This window comes from Colobus angolensis, unplaced genomic scaffold (genome assembly GCF_000951035.1).
Source record: "Colobus angolensis palliatus isolate OR3802 unplaced genomic scaffold, Cang.pa_1.0 Scaffold217, whole genome shotgun sequence".
Classification (NCBI taxonomy): Eukaryota; Metazoa; Chordata; class Mammalia; order Primates; family Cercopithecidae; genus Colobus; species Colobus angolensis.
In genome coordinates, this window is record NW_012115344.1 from 523,542 (window position 1) to 543,995 (window position 20,454).

At 41.1% G+C, this 20,454-nt stretch overlaps 1 protein-coding gene across 2 annotated transcripts in view; it reads left to right on the forward strand.

Moving 5' to 3' along the window:
- The window catches only part of DAPP1 (dual adaptor of phosphotyrosine and 3-phosphoinositides), a 53,995-nt gene that overhangs the window by 18,313 nt on the left and 15,228 nt on the right, over window positions 1-20,454 (forward strand). For both annotated transcript variants that reach the window (XM_011943192.1, XM_011943193.1), the window contains exons 2-4: window positions 656-778; window positions 5,217-5,350; window positions 18,739-18,869. In XM_011943192.1, coding sequence (XP_011798582.1) covers window positions 656-778; window positions 5,217-5,350; window positions 18,739-18,869 — 388 coding nt within the window. The remainder of the gene's footprint in view (window positions 1-655; window positions 779-5,216; window positions 5,351-18,738; window positions 18,870-20,454) is intronic.

Below are 20,454 nucleotides of genomic sequence, written 5' to 3' on the forward strand. Positions count from 1 at the left end.
AAACCAGTCATATTGAATTAGGGTTCACCCTAATGACCTCTTTTTTTTTTTTTTTTTTGAGATGGAATTTCACTCTGTTGCCCAGGCTGGAGTGCAATGACATGATCTTGGCTCATTGCAACCTCCGTCCCCCAGGTTCAAGTGATTCTCCTGCCTCAGCCTCGCGAGTAGCTGGGATTACAGGTGCCTGCCACCATGCCAGGCTAATTTTTGTGTTTTAATGGAGACGGGGTGTCACCATGTTGGCCAGGCTGGTCTCAAACCCCTGATGACCTCAAGTGATCTGCCTGCCTCAGCCTCCCAAAGCGCTGGGATTACAGGCGTGAGCCACCACACCCAGCCATGACCTCATTTTAACTTGGTGAAGACCCTGTCTCCAAACAAGGTCACATTTTGAGGTACTAGGAGGTTAGCCCTTCAACATAGGAACCTTCAGGACACAATTCAACCCATGTCACACTACTATTAGTCAACTCTGTGCTCTCCTTTCAACCCCACCCAACAATTTCCTTGTCCTGATGTTGGGGCTGAGAGCTGGATCTCTGGGCTACTTATCTTGAAGAATGTTGCTAGCTAATCTTTGCGAGGAAAAACCAATGCAGGGGAGTCATGCCATGGTTTGGCCTGAGTGAAAGCTCTGTTCCCTCTTTTCTAGGTGGTATCATGGCAACCTCACGCGCCATGCTGCCGAAGCTCTTCTCCTCTCAAATGGGTGTGACGGCAGCTACCTTCTGCGGGACAGCAATGAGACCACTGGGCTGTACTCTCTCTCCGTTAGGTAAGGTGCTTCAGGGCTCTATGACTTCAGCATGCGCTCCTCTGTCACTTACTGACTTTATCATCACTCAAATTGTCAGATAGCAAACCTTCCCAATTCCTGTTGGACCACCAGGTTAAAGGATTCCAAACTCTAAATGATGAAGGTATAAAAAACATTCCTGCTCCATTCATTAGCAAGAAAATATTGTTAGAGCTGAGGGAGACATGAGGAATTATTTGATACAAACCTTTCATGGGGCTGTTGAAGAATCTGAAACCCAAAGCGGTGGAATGTCTGGTACCCCAAAAATCAACAATAGAAACAGTGCCAGAATCCAGATTCCTGACACCTGGCTGAGTGCCCTTTTCACTATTCCCTGATTTATCTGTAAATGCAAAATGATTTATGACTGTACAGCTTTCATAGTCGCAACCTCAAGCAGGCAATATGCAACTTTAAAATTTTTCCTATAGTGGGCTAACTTTTCTTATTGAGTCTCCATTTCTCCCAAATGGTGAGCAAGTTAATCCAGTCCCCACCAGGTTCATCCAGCCAAATGCAATCATTGTCCAGACCTTTCAGGTCCTCCCCACCCCACACCCGCTTCTTCCTGGCTGGTACTGCAGATCAGAGAGGCTGACCCAGCTTCTGGTAGTCAGGGGAGGTGGCTGGTTCTCAGTCAGGATCTGACACTCTGCCTTCCACTGACATGTAGCAAGTTTTCTTGGGTTCTTAGGCACTTCTCCATGGATTAGACAGGGGATGTGAGGACTCCTTGAAATTTCCCTCAGCCACCCACCCATTAAGCTCAAACTGTTATTGTGTTACCGTTCTGATGGCACTTCCATATACCATGGAGAGTCACTCTTCCCTTCATAGTGCAGTCCCTCAAGCTAATCTGGCCTCAGAGGCTCTCTCACTTCTTTCCCACTCTACACGGTCACTACTTGTCACTAACTCAGTAGCAGCATTCGCACTCTGTCTTTGGGCTCCGGGCCTTGCTTCTATATTCATTTTCTATGCTACATCACAAATTATCAAAAACTTAGGGACTTAAAGCAACACAACTTGATTATCTCAGTTTCTGGCTAGATTCTCTGTCCAGGTCCTGCCAGGCTGGAATAAAGGTGTTGGAGAAGGTTGTGGCTCTGATCTGGCATTTAGTGTCTTCCTTCACTTTCTCCTTTCCTCTTCATTCTTCTTCATCCATTCCCTTGCTGCCGTAGAACTGAGGTCCTCACTTTCCTTTTAGCTGTCAGCCAGAGGGGCATTCTCAACTCCGAGAGGCCACCCACAGTTCTTTGCCACATGGCCCCCATGGCTGTTTACCACATGGGTGTTTACTTTCTTGCATGCCAGCCAGAAAACATCTCCCTGACGTTTTCTTCTATGAGCAGCCAGAGAAAACTCTCTGTTTTACAGGGCTCATGTGATTAGTTTCAGGCCCACTCCGATAATGTCCGTATCTTAACATCAACTGACTTGGGAACTTAATGACCTGCAAAATCCCTTCCCAGTAGCATGTAGACTAGTTTTTGATTGAATAATTGGGATAAAGTGTGTACTCCACAGGCTGGGATTTGGGGCCATCTTAGAATGCTGCCTGCCACAGTTCCCATTCCTGGAACAGTGAAAATCTACAGGCCTACTTGAAGTGGGTGTGCGAAACAGGTAGAGGGTGATGGAGTAAGTAGGGGTCACAGAGGAGAAAAAAGCATATTCATTAACATTTCTCATGTCACCCTGTTATATTTTATTTATACATTTTCTGAATAACATAGATGAAAAAATTACTAATCCAAGATGGCATTCTGTTTGAGTGGCAACAAGAATTGTGCTTTCTCTGCTCAATAGCAAATGTTAAAAGTCCATCTAATGGTTGAGTTGTAGATGCTTTATTGCATACACCAGAGGTCCCCAACATTTTTGGCACCTGGGACAATTTTTCCACAGACCGGGGCAGCGGCAGACGGTTTTGGGATGATTCAAGTGCATTACATTTATTGTGTGTTTTATTTCTGTTATTACTACACTGTCACGTATAATGAAATAATTATACAACTCACCGTCATTCAGTATCAGTGGCAGCCCTGAGCTTGTTTTCCTGAAACTAGATTGTCCCATCTGGGGGTGATGGGAGACAGTAACAGTTCGTCAGGTATTAGATTAACATCAGAGGCACACAGCCTAGATCGCTTGCATGTGCAGTTCACAACAGGGTTTGCGCTCCTATCAGAATCTGTTGCCTCTACTGATCTGACAGGAGGTGGAGCTCAGTGAGAATGCAAACAATGGGGAGCAACTATAAATACAAATGAAGCTTCACTAGTTCACCCGTCACTCATTTTCTTGCTGAGTGGCTGGCAGGGGGATGGATGGGGACCCCTGGCATGAATCTTCCAAAAATGAAAAGTTAATTAACTTTTCACCTATGTATGTCTCATCTGAGCAATTAGATCATAAGCTTTTTATAAATCAATGACATATATTTCATATACATAAAGAATAAATTATTGATTTTCATTACAAGCACTAGAGAATGCTTATATTAAAAAAATGACCAGCAGAGGTGACAAAAACCACAGACTAATTCAGGAGAATGACTATTTTTGTTTCATGAACAAATATTCACTTATTTGTTCATTCTTTTGCTGATGAATATTTGAAAGCATTGATTCTGCAACAGCCACTTTGGTAAGTGCTGTAGAACAGTGGTCCCCAACCTTTTTGGCACCAGGGGCTGCTTTTGTGGGAAATAGGGGTTCAGAATGAAACTGTTCCACCTCAGATCATCAGGCACTAGATTCTCATGAGGAGTGTGCAGCCTAGATCCCTCACATGTGCAGTTCACAATAGGGTTCATTCTCCTGAGACTCTCATGCCACCACTGATCTGACAGGAGGCAGAGCTCAGGCGGTAATGCTCACTCACTGCTCACCTCCTGCTGTGCGGCCTGGTTCCTAACAGATACCCGGTCTGCAGTCCCAGGATGGGGGACCCCTGCTGTAGAAGATTCAAATACCTTATTTTGGGGAATTATAGCCTCACAGAGCCAAAAAGACCACATACAAGTAACATACTACAAAGTAGAGGTTGATAAATAACATAAAAGAAAGCAAGATAAGTGTTTAGGTGGTTCAGAAGAGAAAAAGCAATTAACTTAAGCTGGAATTATCATGTAATACTTGACAGAGGAGGTGGTACTTGAACTGCAACTTAATGAGTGGCTGGGATTTCTACCAGCAGAGACAAAGAGAAAGACTGTTTCAGGAAAAAGGAGCAGTGTGAACTAAGGGACAGAAGTGGAAACTCCTTGAAGAGCAGTAGGTCCAGTTGGACTAGGGCAGCAGTTCTAAAGGTGTGGTCCCCAGACCCGGTGCGTCACCTAAGAACATATTAGGAATGCACAGTCTCAGGCCCCACCTTGGATCTACCAAATTTGAATCTGCAGGGGTGGAGGTGGAGGTGGCAGCAAGCTGGGTTCTCACAAGCCCGTCAGATGATTCTGATGCATGCTAACATTGTAGCATGGGCTGCACTGAGAGGAATAGCAGGAAGTGAGGCTAGAAAGATAGAACGGGGTCAAATAAAGTGGAGAGGCAGATATATATATATTATTTAATACTCTGCTCATTTCAAAAATGAAGTAGAACATGACAATGTAGGAAATTTGATATTTTATTCAGTAGGCAGTGGAACATGCATGGGAGGAAAAGAGCTGGGCTCACATAACTAATCAAGCGACAGAGCTGAATTCTGATGGACTCCCAGACAAGCAAGGGAGAAAAGCCCAAGACAGACGAGAGTGTGGTGAGGGTGTCATACGTCATTTCTGTCATTCCTATTCTCTGCCCTTCTTAAACTCATGCCCCATTAGCAGCATAATGTTCAAGGACTCTTTTGGTAAGTCTAGGAGTAGATAGGGAGAACAGTCTCTTGTCTTCCATTAGAGTGAAAAGTTGAGGCAGGGCGTGGTGGCTAACACCTGTAATCTCAGCACTTTGGGAAGCCGAGGCGGGAGGATCACCTGAGGTCAGGAGTTCAAGACAAGCCGGGCCAACATGGCAAAAGCCAGTCTTTACTAAATATCCAAAAATTACCTGGGCCTCAAGGCAGACACCTATAATCCCAGCTACTCAGGAGGCTGAGGTCAGAGAATCACTCGAATCCAGGAGGCGGAGGTTGCAGTGAGCTGAGATCATGCCACTGCACTCCAGCCTGGGCGACAGAGCAAGACTCTGTCTCAAAATAATAAATAAATAAATAAAAGTTGAAAACAGCACACTTTGCCAAAAGAAACTGGTGATGCTCTTTAAAATTGTCAATGGTTTCAATGATTGTCTAATTCTCAGCTCTTAGAAAGGGTTAATAGTGATGCTAACATCTAAGATCATATTTCCCTTCAACAAGGTATTTATTTGTTAAATAACATTAAATACTTATTTTTCCCTTTTAGGGCCAAAGATTCTGTCAAACACTTTCACGTTGAATATACTGGATATTCATTTAAATTTGGCTTTAATGAATTCTCATCTTTGAAGGATTTTGTCAAACATTTTGCAAATCAGCCTTTGATTGGAAGCGAGACAGGTAAGCTATGAGCAGACATTTGACCTACGAAATATTGTTTCGGGATGTAGGAGAAACAAGGCAGATTTCAGTTAAAGAATGTCAGAGTTGTCATTTATATCTCAACATTATCTTGAGGAGAAAACAATGTACTTTGTATAAAGTAGATATATTCTCAGAATGTGTTACTTAATGGATTGATTAAAAACATTTCTTTAAAATGCGTTGTCCATTTAAAAATAACATACACAATACACACAAAAAGAAGAAAGGTAAAAATGACTTTTTGATTACCCATAATTTCAGGTATGGGCAGTTTGCATATGAGTGAGACCCACAGAAGTAAATTTTAAGCATTTTAAAAATGAAAATTCCCACTTAAATGTTCACAGGGATCACTGAATATTGAAAATATTGACTAGGAAGTGCTCTCCTGAGTTATAAAATTCTGTTTCTGTTGTCACAGTTTTTTAAATAAGATTTTAAGCTAGACTTAATTATGGCTGGAAAAGTTTGAATTTTCCTGTTTGAATGGTAAGAGAATTAAACCAGAAAATTTGTGTTTAAAGAATAAACACAAAAAACAGTCTATCTTGGCACTTGAATTATCTAAGATTGAATATCTTGTTTACTTATATTATTTTAATGAAGTAAAAGGTCATACCTGTATTTGTGATACAGAATCACAACACTTTTGTCCTAAATAATGATAAATCTCAGTTAATCAAAGACTAGGAAATTCCAAGAACCTGTGGCACAAGAGGAACTCAAGACGTAATAATACAACCGGTTACCATGAGTTTGAACATATGTGTTTTCTTGGCAAACTTGCCAGTGGGCTTTCTGTTAACTTCAGTGTGGTGGGAAGAGGTGGCATCATTGGCTTCTGTCTTTTCTGCTATTTATATGGCATGGATAGTCTCTGATGTGACTCAGACAGCGTCTAGTATACATGAAGTGCACAGCGGAAAACTGGAAAATTGTTGCTCTGCTTTATACTGACCACACCAAGCCTAAGACAGAATAATCCAAACTACAAACTGAAGCTATAACCTTTTTTCCCTTCTTTCTTCTGGTATAAATTCTCCCAATCAACTTGAAAATTACTTCACCATTTAACAAGCAGTTGTTCTCATGAACAAATGGCCAGTGGAGGTATATTTATTTCCATTGCTACCTTGGCCTTGGCAAGCATTTCAGTTTCTCAAATCCCTTCACTTCAGTCTCCTTTCCTACTTGCATCCAATTCTATACTTGATTTTGTTCAGCTATTGGTCACAGGCAATGGAGAGGAGATTTTTAAAGCCAGGGCTTTGTTTTGTGTACCTCTAATTTTTGTCTTTCATGTCTGCCAGGTCCTGGCCCATTGCAGGGCATTTTGGGTGAATAAATAAATGAATAAATGGATAACTCTAAGTAAGAACTCTTTGTAGCCTTCGAAGCCACTAGAGTTGCCATTTTTCTGCTTTCTCTTTTTCCTCCAACCAAAGACAGCTCCCTTCTTTTAAACTCTTCTCCTAGACTCTATTTTCAACTTCTTTGATCATTCCCTGTGCTCCTTCCTGACCTTCTCCAAGTTAGGGAAAAGATACATATTCTGCCTATTGGCAGATTTCAAAACATTTAAGATCAAAGTGAATGCAGTGCTTTCTGGTTGAACCTTTCTGGCACTGATCCAATTACTAGGCAAGAGGATCACCTAAGGATGCTCCAAAATAAAGATGTTTTGATATTGCATTTGGGACAATGATAAGCTTCCTTGTAAATAACACTGTTCTGAGTAAAGAAGCCTTATGATTAATGCATTAGGGATTGTGAGGATTTATAATCCAGACTTCTACAGTAATTACTCTAAAACTCAAACTTGCTATGTTATTATCTTGACTATAATTACCATTTTATTTATTACAATGTAACTCAGGAACCTAATATTTTTATCCTCTCCACTGCCTCTCCTCTGTTCTACTCATTACCCAACGAAGCATTTGCTGCTGTTTGAATTCCTGCTTCCGGCCCCTGGTGCTGATGGATATGCACTTGACTTGCTGGCTTCCTGCCCTTGAGTTAGAGTCCGCTAGCTTTATTCCTCTTATCTGTCCCAGACAGATGAAGGGAAAGCCATCAGGGCTAGGAACAACAGGCAAAACCCATGACAGATGAGTGTTCAAATCTTGCCCCTCTGGGAGTAATAAGCCTGGGGAAACAAGATAATGTGTTCAAGTCATGATGACTTGTAAGCCCAGAAAGTCCTCGAGGTTACAGAGTCAGCACTGCAGACTATAAAGAATGGTGAATGGTACCTGAGATGCCACCTTCTAAAAATAGGCCTTTTCTTCTTGTTCCTTTAAGCATGGTCTCCTAGTATTGGCTCCCAGTGATCAGAAGATCTTCAGACTAATGATTTCACGTTCACCATTAGATGAAGTATGAATACTTCTTATAGTTTATGTCTGATTAACATCACCAGGAAAAGCATTTGTCCACACAATGGACAAGCCCCTCCTAGGGCTCTCAACTTCAGATTACCAGAATGAGAAGGACTAGAATTGGATATTTCAGGCCACTCCTGTCAGTCAGACCCCATGCAGGCCCAGCCTCACCCTGCAGAGCCTAGAGGGTAAGATTATTAGAGAGAGACTTTCTTATAATGCATTTATCTACTGGCACAAGTGGCATTACCTTTGAGGGCAACATAAATGATATCCAAATAACCAAAACTTTACACTTTTGCCTTGCAGTTATATATAATGCCTTCACTAGAGTGAAACCCAGAATATTTGATTCTGGGTCGTAAGAAAATCTTTGCACTCAAAATAGATAAAAGTGTTGACCTAAGGGGATTAATGCTATTTTAAGATATCTTTTTTTTCCTATTCCCTACTCTTTACACTTTCAGGATTTCTGTTTGCTAATCTGAAAAGTAAGGATTTCCTAAGCAACATCTAAGCCTCCTGCCAACTTTAAGAGTATGTTATGATAATTTCCCTTTCACTTGTCATAATCTCTATTTCATCTCTCTAATCTCCATTAAAGTTTCTGTTCACTCTAATTTCTTTTTATCAATACTCATAAACACTCTTAAGATACTTCCAATTCTCAAAACCTAATAATTTCCTGAGTACATGATAGAGATATACAATGTACTCTCTTGCTTTATTTTTCTCAATGGCCCTTTTACCTTCTGACGTATATAGTTCACTTATTTTTTTAAAAATCCTTTTTTTTCCACACTAGTGTGGAAACTCCATGAAGAAAGGGATTTTTGTCAGCTTTGCTTCCTGCTGTGTCCCAGGACCTGAAAAAATAAGTACTAATCATTTTCACAATATGTCGGATGCCCCATTCCCAATGCCTGCATTGCAGTTTTTTATGGCAACACCAAAACTAGCAAACTTGTGACAATTTTAACTTTCAAAGTTTATAAAAGCATAATTTGAAATGTTGTTTTGTGTTGCATGTATGCTCAGTGATGATTAAATTCAGAATTTGCCTTTCATTTGTGATAGTGTTGCAGGACTTTTCCTTAGTTCAGCTAAAGATTGGGTCCCTCTCCGTCCCACAGCCACAAAAATTTAGGCTTGCAGATGGTTTGAAGGGTGAGTGAAGCAGGGTTTTATTGGATGAAAAGAAAGAAAAGAGGGCCTAGCCAGAGTCCCTGCTAGAGCACTGCCTGCTGAACAGTTTGAATTCTATGTTCCTCACAGGAAGAGGAAGGGCCAGGTTCCTCCCCGCTGCAAAGGGCACGGACTTCCTAAGGCTCCACCTCAGTGGGCAGGCCGGTTGGAGTTTTTCTATCTTAATAGTAGGACATCAAATAAAACATATTCATGTCTGTGCATGAACTCTAAATTCAAATAGATTAGAAAATTTGAGAAACTTTTTTATTAGTATAAATATGTTTGGTCCATTATTAATTTTGTCATATCCTCTTGTAATTAGCTAAGTTTCATATATATAGTCTTGAAAATGTAGATGGCATTTATCTTTATGCTTAAATGTCTAAATATGATTAGAACAAAAAAATTACTTTTACCATTACCTTTTGTTTATATTTCAATGATTCTTAACGTGAAATGCCATGTATAATTTATTATATTGTGTTGTGACTGTAATCACCTAACTGGCATGCAAAAGTATAATACAAGTTAAGTTCTATGTTTGTGCTTACCCTTTATAATAATTGGTTCTCAGTTTTAAAGATCTCATCTGGTTTTTTTTGTAAATGTCAAATCTCCATTTCTCTTTTTGTTTTGATATGGGGATTCCCAATCTTTTGACAACTGCTACTGCTATTATTATTTTATTTTGTGACACTACCCAGGTGGCGTTTTTAAATAATGCGGTTAAAATTAATTTTAATTTGAGAACTGGGTGATTCTTCAGAAAACAACTAGTGACAGCTTAGAATTTTGCCAAACTTCTTTAGTTTATGTTTGCCAAAAATGCAAAATGTTCTCAGTTGATAGATGAGTTTTGTTCGAAAAAGGAAAAAGCAGCTGAGAAGGGAATTAAGGCCAACATTTTTAGTGTTTGCTAGTTTCCAGGCATTCACCTACATCAACTTATTTCATCTCAACCACCCACAATAATGCATACAACAGTCCTATTTTCAGATGAGGAAATGAAAACTCAGAGGTTATAAGTTACTTGTCCAAGTTTTCACTGCTGGTAAACATTAGGGCTGAGATTGGAATCTGGGCTAATCTGGTTCTAAAGCATAGATGCTTTCCATGCACCTTGCTATCTTCTGAAACTGGTCCCACAGTAACAATACATTGTTGCCATGGTACGGCATGACCTTAAATGGATTTGGAAGAATTCAGAGCTGATATTGGAATCTGGGCTAACCTGGTCCTGAAGCATAGATGGTTTCCATGCACCTTGCTATCTCTTGAAACTCGTCCTACAGTGGGACTGCAATACATTGCTGCCGTGGCACAGCGTGGCCTTAAATGAATTTAGAAGAAGTCTTGCCACAATAATGTAATAGAATGATTGTGGGATATGGTCAGGCTATAACACATGTCTTAGTCCTATCCCTCAGTCTCTTATTTATCTCTTCTTTAAAGTCTATAATAACGTGTTTGGTACATGAAGTCAACCTATTGTTCTAAAGAGTGTGAATCAACTTTAACTTCTGCCTTTGTATTTATTGTTATTCCCATTTTATTTACATGAATTGCTATTTCAGAAATTATACTAGAGGAAATTTTAAAACATAAAAAGGCTGACAAGAAAACATCCCCCCAAATATTCAGGTTCATCTTAGTCATGTCTCTCCGGCAAGGATATCAAACAGCCTATCTAAGTATAACAAGGTAAAATAAAAGTTAAAGTTTGAATGAGAAACTGAAAGAAAGGGAAAATGAGAGGTAAGATCAAATGACAGCAGGAACAAAGTATTTCAAATGAATATTGTACATTTACAGGAAGCAGTACAAGCATTTGGTAACTAAGCTTCTTGATGTTTTTTTCCCCTTATTTGGGCCTGTATGCTTAACCAGATTTACAGGATGTTAGAGTTGAAAGGGAGCTCAGGGACTTTTGCATTTTTCCTTTATAAATGAAGAAACTGAGGCCTGGTTAGAAATGGGGAAGCAAAAACTCACATCTCCTTTCCTCAAACTGCCTCCTAAAGAATCCATTTCTTCAAACTTTGATTTATACATGTCAACTCTTGCCCACAATAGAGCACAGTAGTTCACATGCTCTAGAGGTTTCCATGGTGACTACATTGAGGCTGAGAATAATTATGGTATAATGAGTAAACACACGAATTATAAGTTTCAACTCCAGCCTCTGCCATTTGCTGGCTCTGCGTGTCTCCTCAGGCAAGTTACATAATCTCTCTGAGCTTCAGTTTCATCATCTTATGAAAGTGATTTGATGGTCATAGCTCATACTTTAATGACTTATTGTGAAGACTGAGTGAAATTAGGCAGGCACATAGGACATTTGGAATGATTCTTAGCATAGTATAAGTATTCAATAATTATTATTTATATTTAATAAAACCCTTTTATGGTTATTAATTCCATCAGATGTCATGCAAAAGCTGTACGTTCTTTGATAAATCATGAAGAGTTAGTTTAGGGACAATTGAATTTGCATTTGTCAAATGTTTGTGATGTTCTCTTCAAACTTTAATCCAGTTCCATAGTGGACTCACATAAGTGGTAGAATCAAGTGAGCACTCCAGAAAGAGTGACGTGACTTGGATATTTGAACAGAATTTTCTCCTACACTGACTAACTGGTATGCCTCTCCTAGTTCAGTGCACTTCATCCTATGAGAGTGGAAATTAAATATTAAAGCCTCTTCACGTGTAAATGAACATGGCTTAAAGTCCATTTGCAAAGCAGGTGGCAAAGAAGGAAGGAAAAAGATCTTGAATAACCCTATTCTCTCCTGCCAACCCCAAGAAATCTACTTCTTATTGGAAGGGGGGGAGAGAGGAACTCATTATGCCAGTTGCAGAGCTTGTTTTCTGAACCTGAGGGCAGTAATGAAACATGGATGGACATGATCTGATTTTAATTTAATTCAGCAAAGTGTTTTGAGTGAAATGGCACTGTGAGCCACTGATAATATAGAAAGATAAATCAGATATTATTCTTGCCTTCAAACACCTGACAGGATAGCTGGGGTACCTGATGAATAAGCACTGACCTCCCTGCATAAAATAAATACTCTAAACAAAAGTCTTTCTTTAGGAGTTTTGTGTGTCCTGTGCTACACTCTATTTCAGATACCAAACCAATGCCTAAGAATTGAGACTGTTCTTACTCTCTTTCTGAATTTCTGCTGGAATACAAGATAAAGGGTCCTTCAATGTAATTTCATATTATTGCATACAGTTATGTATGTAACTCTTACACAGAGTTACCATTCAGTCAAAGTAAATAGAAATGCCTGCTGCGGTCCAGCTCTGATCATCTCAAAAATGTACCTCCGCTAAGCATGGCTGAAACTGGGTTTCATGTCAAAGGCAGGAAAAAATAGTCACCTTTACGTAGTTCAGAAACTGAAGTGAAACTTATAGCCAAGTTTCCAAGGCCTGTGGTTACTGGTCTTCCTCCCTCTTCTTGCTCTGCTACCCCTGCCTCCTGTTGCCTTTTTCTAAATCTCCCAGCTGAGTCCTGGAGTTCATTTGGTCTGAATCTCAGTAAACCAGAGTCCCTTTCATCCCAAGCTGAGGCACTATCTTGGACCTTGGATGCAGAGTATTAAGAGTCTGTGGTAGCCACAGTAGTTAAGTTTGTTTGTTTGTAGTTTGTTTGTTTGTTTTGAGACAGAGTCTCACTCTGTTGCCAGGCTGCAGTGCAGTGGTGCCATCTCGGCTCGCTGCAACCTCTGACTCCCTGGTTCGAGTGATTCTCCTGCCTCAGCCTCCCGAGTAGCTGGGATTACAGGCACGCGCCACCATTGCCCAGCTAATTTTTGTATTTGTAGTAGAGATGGGGTTTCATCATGTTGACCAGGATGGTCTTGATCTCCTGACCTCGTGATCCGCCCCCTCGTCCTCCGAAAGTGCTGGGATTACAGGCATGAGCCATCGCACCCAGCTGATAAGTTTCTTTTGATTGGAAATGACAGAAATCAATTCTGGCTAGCTGTTTTGTTTTTTTTTTTCTTTTGTCTTATTTTTGATTTTGTTTTTAAGTGAGTAGGGTACAAGAACAGGAGAACAGGAGCAGAATTTTTTTTTTTTTTTTTTTTGTGATAGAGTCTCATTCTGTCACCCAGGCTAGAGTGCAGTGGCACGATCTCGACTCACTGCAACCTCTGCCTTCCAGGTTCAAGCAATTCTCCTGCCTCAGCCTTCCAAGTAGCTGTGACTACAGATGCATGCCTCCACGCCCGGCAAATTTTTTATATTTTCTTTTTTTAGTAAAGACAGGGTTTCACCATGTTAGTCAGGATGGTCTCGATCTCCTGACCTTGTGATCCACCTGCCTTGGCCTCCCAAAGTGCTGGGACTACAGGCGTGAGCCACCATGCCTGGCCCAGGAGCAGAATTTTTGAAAAGGATATTAACAATATACCCCCTCAGAATTTAAGGGCAAGTTGAACAACCAAGAGACAACAAGGAATCTGCTTAGTAATCATGGCAACTCCGAGGCTTTCAGTCAATTGATATGTCTGTCTTAATTTAGCTCTGATCATCTCAGAAGTGTACCTCCACCCAGTCTTTCTGAAACCAGGTTTCATGTCAAAGGCAGGAAACAATAGTCTACTTCATGTAGTTCAGAAATTGAAGTTGGTGGACCTTCTCTCTAGAGAAGTAATTAAGTGGATACCCAAGAAGTGAATCCAATTAGTGTGACCAGATCAGGTGTTGGAAGGCAGGGCCAGGTCTGGGGGTATTACATGGTTGTAGGGAATCTATCTCCGTACACTGGGAGGTATAATCTCTGCAGAAGGGGAAATCATTAAACCTCACAGCCATGCCAAGAAGTCTGTATATTGGCTTTTCCTTGGGCAAGAATAGTCAGCTAAGGAGAACTGTCTTTTAGGACACCAGATTTGTATCAATATAAGTTGCCATTTTATAAGTACGTTGTCATCTTCTTCATCTCACAATTTAGTTTAGCCTCATTTGTGGGGTTACTAGTTAAAATCAATCTACAGTCAGATCTACTCTCCTAGTTGACTCAATACCATTTTCCTTTGTTTTACTCTTGTTGAATTAAACTTTAGAGGAGATTTTCAAAATAGAATTTGGGTTCCTCCACTAGAGATTTGAAGAGCTGTGCCTGCGATTGTTGTCCTTTCTTGCCCTAGGCCTGGAGAATTGTGGACCTGGGAGGCTGGTTCATCCCAGGCTCTTTCCTGGCTCAAGCCTGCATTACTATAGCATTCATTCATTAATTCATTTACTCATCTGCCCTCATTATGTCAGAAACTGTATCAGGTGGTATGGATACCAAGATAAATTTGACCCATATGTGGGCTGAAGAGGCTCACAGAGGTTGGAAATGCACACGTTGGAAAGGCAGTGGCTCTCTAATACCAAGAGGTAACAGCACTGCAGGCTCAGGCAGTAGCCCAGCCCAGAGATCCTTACCCTGCAGCACAACTGGCCCCGGCGGCCATTTCTCCTACAGGGACTGATACTGTGGTAGCAGGATAATGCCCCCACAAAGACGTCCACATGTCTCCCTGGACCTGTAATATATTGTTACATGGCAAGAGGGAATTAAGTTTGCAGATGGTATAAAAGCAGCTGATCAGATAACTTTGGGGTGGGGAGATTATCCTAGATTGTCTAAGTAAGACCATTATAACTGACGGGGTCCTCATAAGTAGTAGGGAGCCAGAAGAGGGAGAACCAGAAAGATGGCAGCAGGAGAAGGATCTGACTGGCTGTTACTGGTTTTGAAGACAGAGGAATATGGCCACAAGTCAAGACATGAGGGCACCTTTCAAAGCTGGAAAATTCAAAGGAATGAATCCTCCTTAGAGCCTCTACTAGGAAAGCAGCCTTGACAGTTTTAGGCTAGTGAGACCCATTTTGAACTTTTGACTTCCAGAACTGTAAGATGATAAATTTGAGTTGTTTTAAGCTATTATGTTTGTGGGAATTTGCTACAATAGCAATAAAAAATTAGGCCAGGCACGGTGGCTCACGCCTGTAATCCCAACACTTTGGGAGGCCTAGGTGGGTGGATCACCTGAGGTCAGGAGTTCGAGACGAGTCTGGCCAACATGGCGAAACCCCATCTCTACTGAAAATACAAAAATTAGCCAGGTGTGGTGGTAGATGCCTGTAATACCAGCTACTCAGGAGGCTGAGGCAGGAGAATTGCTTGAACCCAGGAGGCAGAGGTTGTAGTGAGCCAAGATCGTGACACTGCACTCCAGCCTGGGTGACAGAGCAAGACTCCGCCTCAAAAAAAAAAAAAAAAATTAACACAGGTATTATTATGTAAAGTGTGTGTCTGGTCATATCAAGTGAGTACATCTTTCTGGAGTGTCATTTAAAGCATTGTTTTCATATTAAGTATTAAATATATGAAGTAGAATGAAAATTAAGCATCAACTTTGAAGATAAAGCATATGAGTTCAAAATGTATCTAATTTGGGAGCTGCTTTGATCCCTAGACTTCAATTCTCCTCTCCTCTTCTGCAGGGTGAAAGTGTTTAAGAGGCACCAATTTAACTCTAGTAATCACAAGTAGTGATTACTGGACTACCACCATTTTTATTCCTGGCAGAATGTTGCATCTAGGTCTTTTTTAAGATTTCAAAATTCATGTCCCCAAAGATGCAATCATTCAAATTTTATTTAAGGATTTAAAAATATTATGTCAAATAATAATAATATCTAATATGTTATAATTTTCCCACCAACATTTATTTGGTGCCTTCTGAAAGAAGCATAATTATTCTCACTAGTCAGAAAAGGAGCAGAAGCTTGTAATGGTTGTCCAAGGCCAATAAGTACTGAATGGCAGTAGTGACAATTGAACGCTGTTCCTCTGCCTATGCATCCAGTGCTCTTTCCAAGGGTCCAGAGTGACTATGAGGCACATCACTGGGAGTGTTTCTTAGGGGTAGGAGCCAGCGCTGAATTTACCATGCATCTGCAATGTGAGCACTGTGTTCACAGAGCCCCTGAGTCTGCACAGCGGCTACTCTTGATATAGGTACTGCTTTTTTCATTCTGACTGTAAAACTGTAGTTGGCCCCTTCTCCTCGTATGACTGGCTCTGTTCTTATGGGAAGATCACATCGACAAAAGAGAGCACAGACAATGCACAAGAATGGGACCGTTCTGATAATGGCGAAATCCATTTTTCATTGTGATCCCCATGCCGCAATACCAATGAGAGGCAGAAAGAGGAGGGGCCGGAGGCTTTAATTCTTCTCTGAGGTCAAGATCAGACAACCTCTTCTGGCTTTTCTCAACAGCTTTTCATTTTACAGCAGCACCTTATCTGGGCCCAAGTGTCAAAAGCCACAGTTCTGTGTTTGCAGTTAGATATTGCATGTACTCAAGTATCACAGAAGGATTTTGTTTTGTGTAGATTTTTCTTTTTTTTTTTGAGACAGAGTCTCTCTGTCGCCCAGGCTGGAGTGTAGTGGTGTGATCTCGACTCACTGCAACCCCCGCCTCCTGGGTTTAAGCAGTTTCCCTGCCTCAGCCTCCCAAGTAGCTGAGACTACAGATGCCTGACACCATGCCCAACTCTTTCTTTCTTTCTTTCTTTCTTTCTTTCTTTCTTTCTGTATTTATTTATTTATTTATTTATTTATTTATTTATTTATTTATTTATTTATTTATTTATTTATTTATTTATTTTGTATTTTAGTAGAGACAGAGTTTCACTATGTTAGCCAGGATGCTCTCAATCTCCTGACCTCGTGATACCCCCGCCTTGGCCTTCCAAGGTACTGGGATTACAGACCTGAGCCACTGTGCCCGGCCTGTTTTGTGTAGATTTATCATTAACATTAGGGTGTTTTTTTTTTTTTTGAGACAGAGTCTCGGTCTTTCGCCCAGGCTGGAGTGCAGTGGCGCGTTCTCGGCTCACTACAAGCTCCGCCTCCCGAGTTTACGCCATTCTCCTGCCTCAGCCTCCCGAGTAGCTGGGACTACAGGCGCCCGCCATCTCGCCCAGCTAGTTTTTTGTATTTTTAGTAGAGACGGGGTTTCACCATGTAGACCAGGATGGTCTCGATCTCCTGACCTCGTGATCCACCCGTCTCGGCCTCCCAAACTGCTGGGATTACAGGCTTGAGCCACCACGCCCGGCCACATTAGGGTGTTTTTTAACCACAGAGGAGATATTTTTCATTTTCTCTCTCTTACTCTAATTCAGGTTCTCTACTTTCCAGAATCTTTCAAATATTTTCAAAGACGCCCTTCCTTATGACCCTTGGAAAATATCACCCTCTCCCAACCCCACCTTTTTTATTCTCTATCCCTTTACCATGCCCTATTCATTTTTTCTATAGCACTTCTCACACATAAAATATTTTTTTTAATTTTTTTCTGTCTCCTCTACCTAGAACATAAGCTCCATAAGAGCATTTAAACTTCTTTGTTTGCTGTTGTATTCCCAGTACCTAGACAAGTGCCTGGCACAGTGCAAAGCTCTGTAAATATTCGTTGAATGAATTGCTGAATTCTTTACATCTCTTCCATCTCTGGTACAATCTTAGGCCTGCTATAGAAAAGACCCTAGTAAAATTAAAAGCAAGAAGCCATAGCAAGGAAGAAAAAAAAAATCCCCTTAAGTTGCCTCTTTTTGTAGTTAGTTTCTGATTGACTGATTGATTGAGGGAAGGATTTCAAGAAGGAAATGTCAGAAGCATAGACGCAGAACTGCTCTGAGCCCTTGGAACAAAGTTCCCCAGCCCCCCATTCCTGGCCCCCTGGGCTGAGCCCTTTTTCTGCCTGAAGGCTCCCTCTCCAGGTGGAAGGGGAGGCAATCACTTGTGAGTACCAGCTTGTTTAGGTCATGTTCACTTAGTAATGCAAAGACTTTGCTTGGTTACTTTCATTAATTGGGTAGTATCAGAGAGTAGGGAGAAAGCTCACTTTTTTGAAATCCACTAATTTGTTACAAGTTTATTCTGAAACTGGCAAAATAAGGGCAATGGAATAGATCTTCCTCTACCCCAGTACATTTGTTTAGTCTTGTTTTCATGGCTTTCATAAAGCCTTCCTGGAAAACTTCCAGTTACTCCTTAAGATCTAAGTCAAACGGGCGGGGCGCGGTGGCTCAAGCCTGTAATCCCAGCACTTTGGGAGGCCGAGACGGGCGGATCACGAGGTCAGGAGATCGAGACCATCCTGGCTAACACAGTGAAACCCCGTCTCTACTAAAAAATACAAAAAACTAGCCGGGCAAGGTGGCAGGCGCCTGTAGTCCCAGCTACTCGGGAGGCTGAGGCAGGAGAATGGCGTGAACCCGGCAGGCGGAGCTTGCAGTGAGCTGAGATCCGGCCACAGTACTCCAGCCGGGGCGACAGAGCGAGACTCCGCCTCAAAAAAAAAAAAAAAAAAAAAAAAAAAAAAAAGATCTAAGTCAAACGTCACCTCCTTTACGAAAGCTGTCCTGAATCCTTTCATGGAAAGGTTATTCAGGCAGTCTGGGGACTATCATCATACTTCACTCGCATGGCTGCCATTGGTCTCATCACCCTGTTCATTTAAACGACCATATCTGTTACCAGTTCTGAGCACCAGGAGGCCAAGGAGCATCTCCACCAAGCTTTGTATCTCAGTGTCCAGCTTAAGTGCCTGACACCTAATTGATGTTTGATAATGTTGAGAAAATGAGTGAGGGAATACATGAAAAAAATAAAAGACTTTCCAATCCAGCCACAGTTATCCAGTTAGCATTTGGACTTTCCTTCTGGGAACACTGTTCGATTATATACTTTTTGTCTTCATTCAGGCACTCTGATGGTTCTAAAACATCCCTACCCAAGAAAAGTGGAAGAACCCTCCATTTATGAGTCTGTCCGGGTTCACACAGCAATGCAGACAGGAAGAACAGAAAATGACCTTGTGCCCACAGCACCTTCTGTAAGTGACCTTCAATGTCACCACAAGCTCTCTTACTGTCTAAAATCAATCGAGTTCAATAAAAGTTAATAAGAGTGTATTTGTTCACATAAAAATTCTAGTTTGGAATATAAAACTTGGAAAGGAATGTAAGATTTGAAGCCTATAACTCAGTTCATCTGGTCCTGGGTAGATCATAAAAATTACAATGCAGCTGGACATGGTGGTTCATGCCTGTAAACCCAACACTTTGGGAGGCTGAGGTAAGAGAATTACTTGAGCCCAGGTGTTGGAGACCAGACTGGGCAACATAAACATCTCTACAACAAACTTTTAAAAATATTAACTGGGCATGGTGGTTTGCACCTGTAGTCCCAGCTACTCAGGAGGCTAAGGTGGAAGGATTACTTGAGTCAAGGATGTTGAGGCTGCAGAGAGCTGTGATTGCGCCACCGCACTCCAGTCTGGGTTACAGAGTGAGACCTTGTCTCAAAACGAACAAATAAAAGCAATGCAATAGTAATAGGATTTTAAATACTTAGAAAATGGAACTTAAATCTCTGTCCTTAGTTAATCAAACAACTTCATAGTAGAATGGGAAAGAGAAGTTTGCATTCACATAGTTTACTAAACTGTTTTCTTCTACAATTTTCTTATATTAAGAAAATATATATTTTTACTATTTCAACTACCTATGGAAGACAAATATTCTCCACCTTTACTATAAAAACTCAGTGTATTATTTTGTTTAGCTTTTTTCCTTTACTGACTGAAGTTTACAGACAGAAAACACTTGTGCTTCTTTGCAACGTGAGCCATTGTTCAGTTTCAGTGCAACTGGGGCACTCATTGTCCAAGAGTCCGTTTATGTTTGTTTTGTGAACTGTGACTCTGCAGAGGTTCCTCTCCAACACCCCTTTCCCTTCATTCTTCTGAAGGCTCTTCTGTTTGTTGTCTCTTCCTTGTTTGCTGAATACTACTGGTATTAGAAACCTCGATTTGGGCAGATGATGAAGAAGATAATACCCAAATAAACATCAAGAACTAATTCTGGATAGTAATCATGACACTTGAAAAATAATCAGTTGAAGATATTCAGCTACAAATTATGTTAAAATAAGTGTAACTTTCTATATCTGCAGTACTTTTCTCTACCCTTGACGAGGGAGATCTTTCTTAAAAAGAAGCCTTGCCACGTGACCTCTGCTTTACATCCTTTGGTGATGCTGTTTGTCTTCATGGCCCACCTGGACCCTGCTTGGCTCTCTGTCTTCATCTCATGCTACTCCCACACTCACACTGTGAAACCTGTCTCTCTCAACAATGTACTCCTTCTCCTGTCCCTGCATCTGAAATGCTGCCAACACCATTGCTATCTACTCATCCCTCAAGACTGCTATCAGGGATCAGTATCTTCCAGGAAGCCTTTCTTCACCCCCTCTAGCTTCTTTTACAACGCTCCTCTTCTGTGCTCCAGAGCACCCTCTGTTTGCCTTTATTCTAAAATTACCATGCTGTGGGCTAATTACCTTCACATCTCTCTGCCCTCCCCACCAGCCAGAAACATCTAAGGACATGAATCATTGCTTGTCCTTGCAGCTTTACA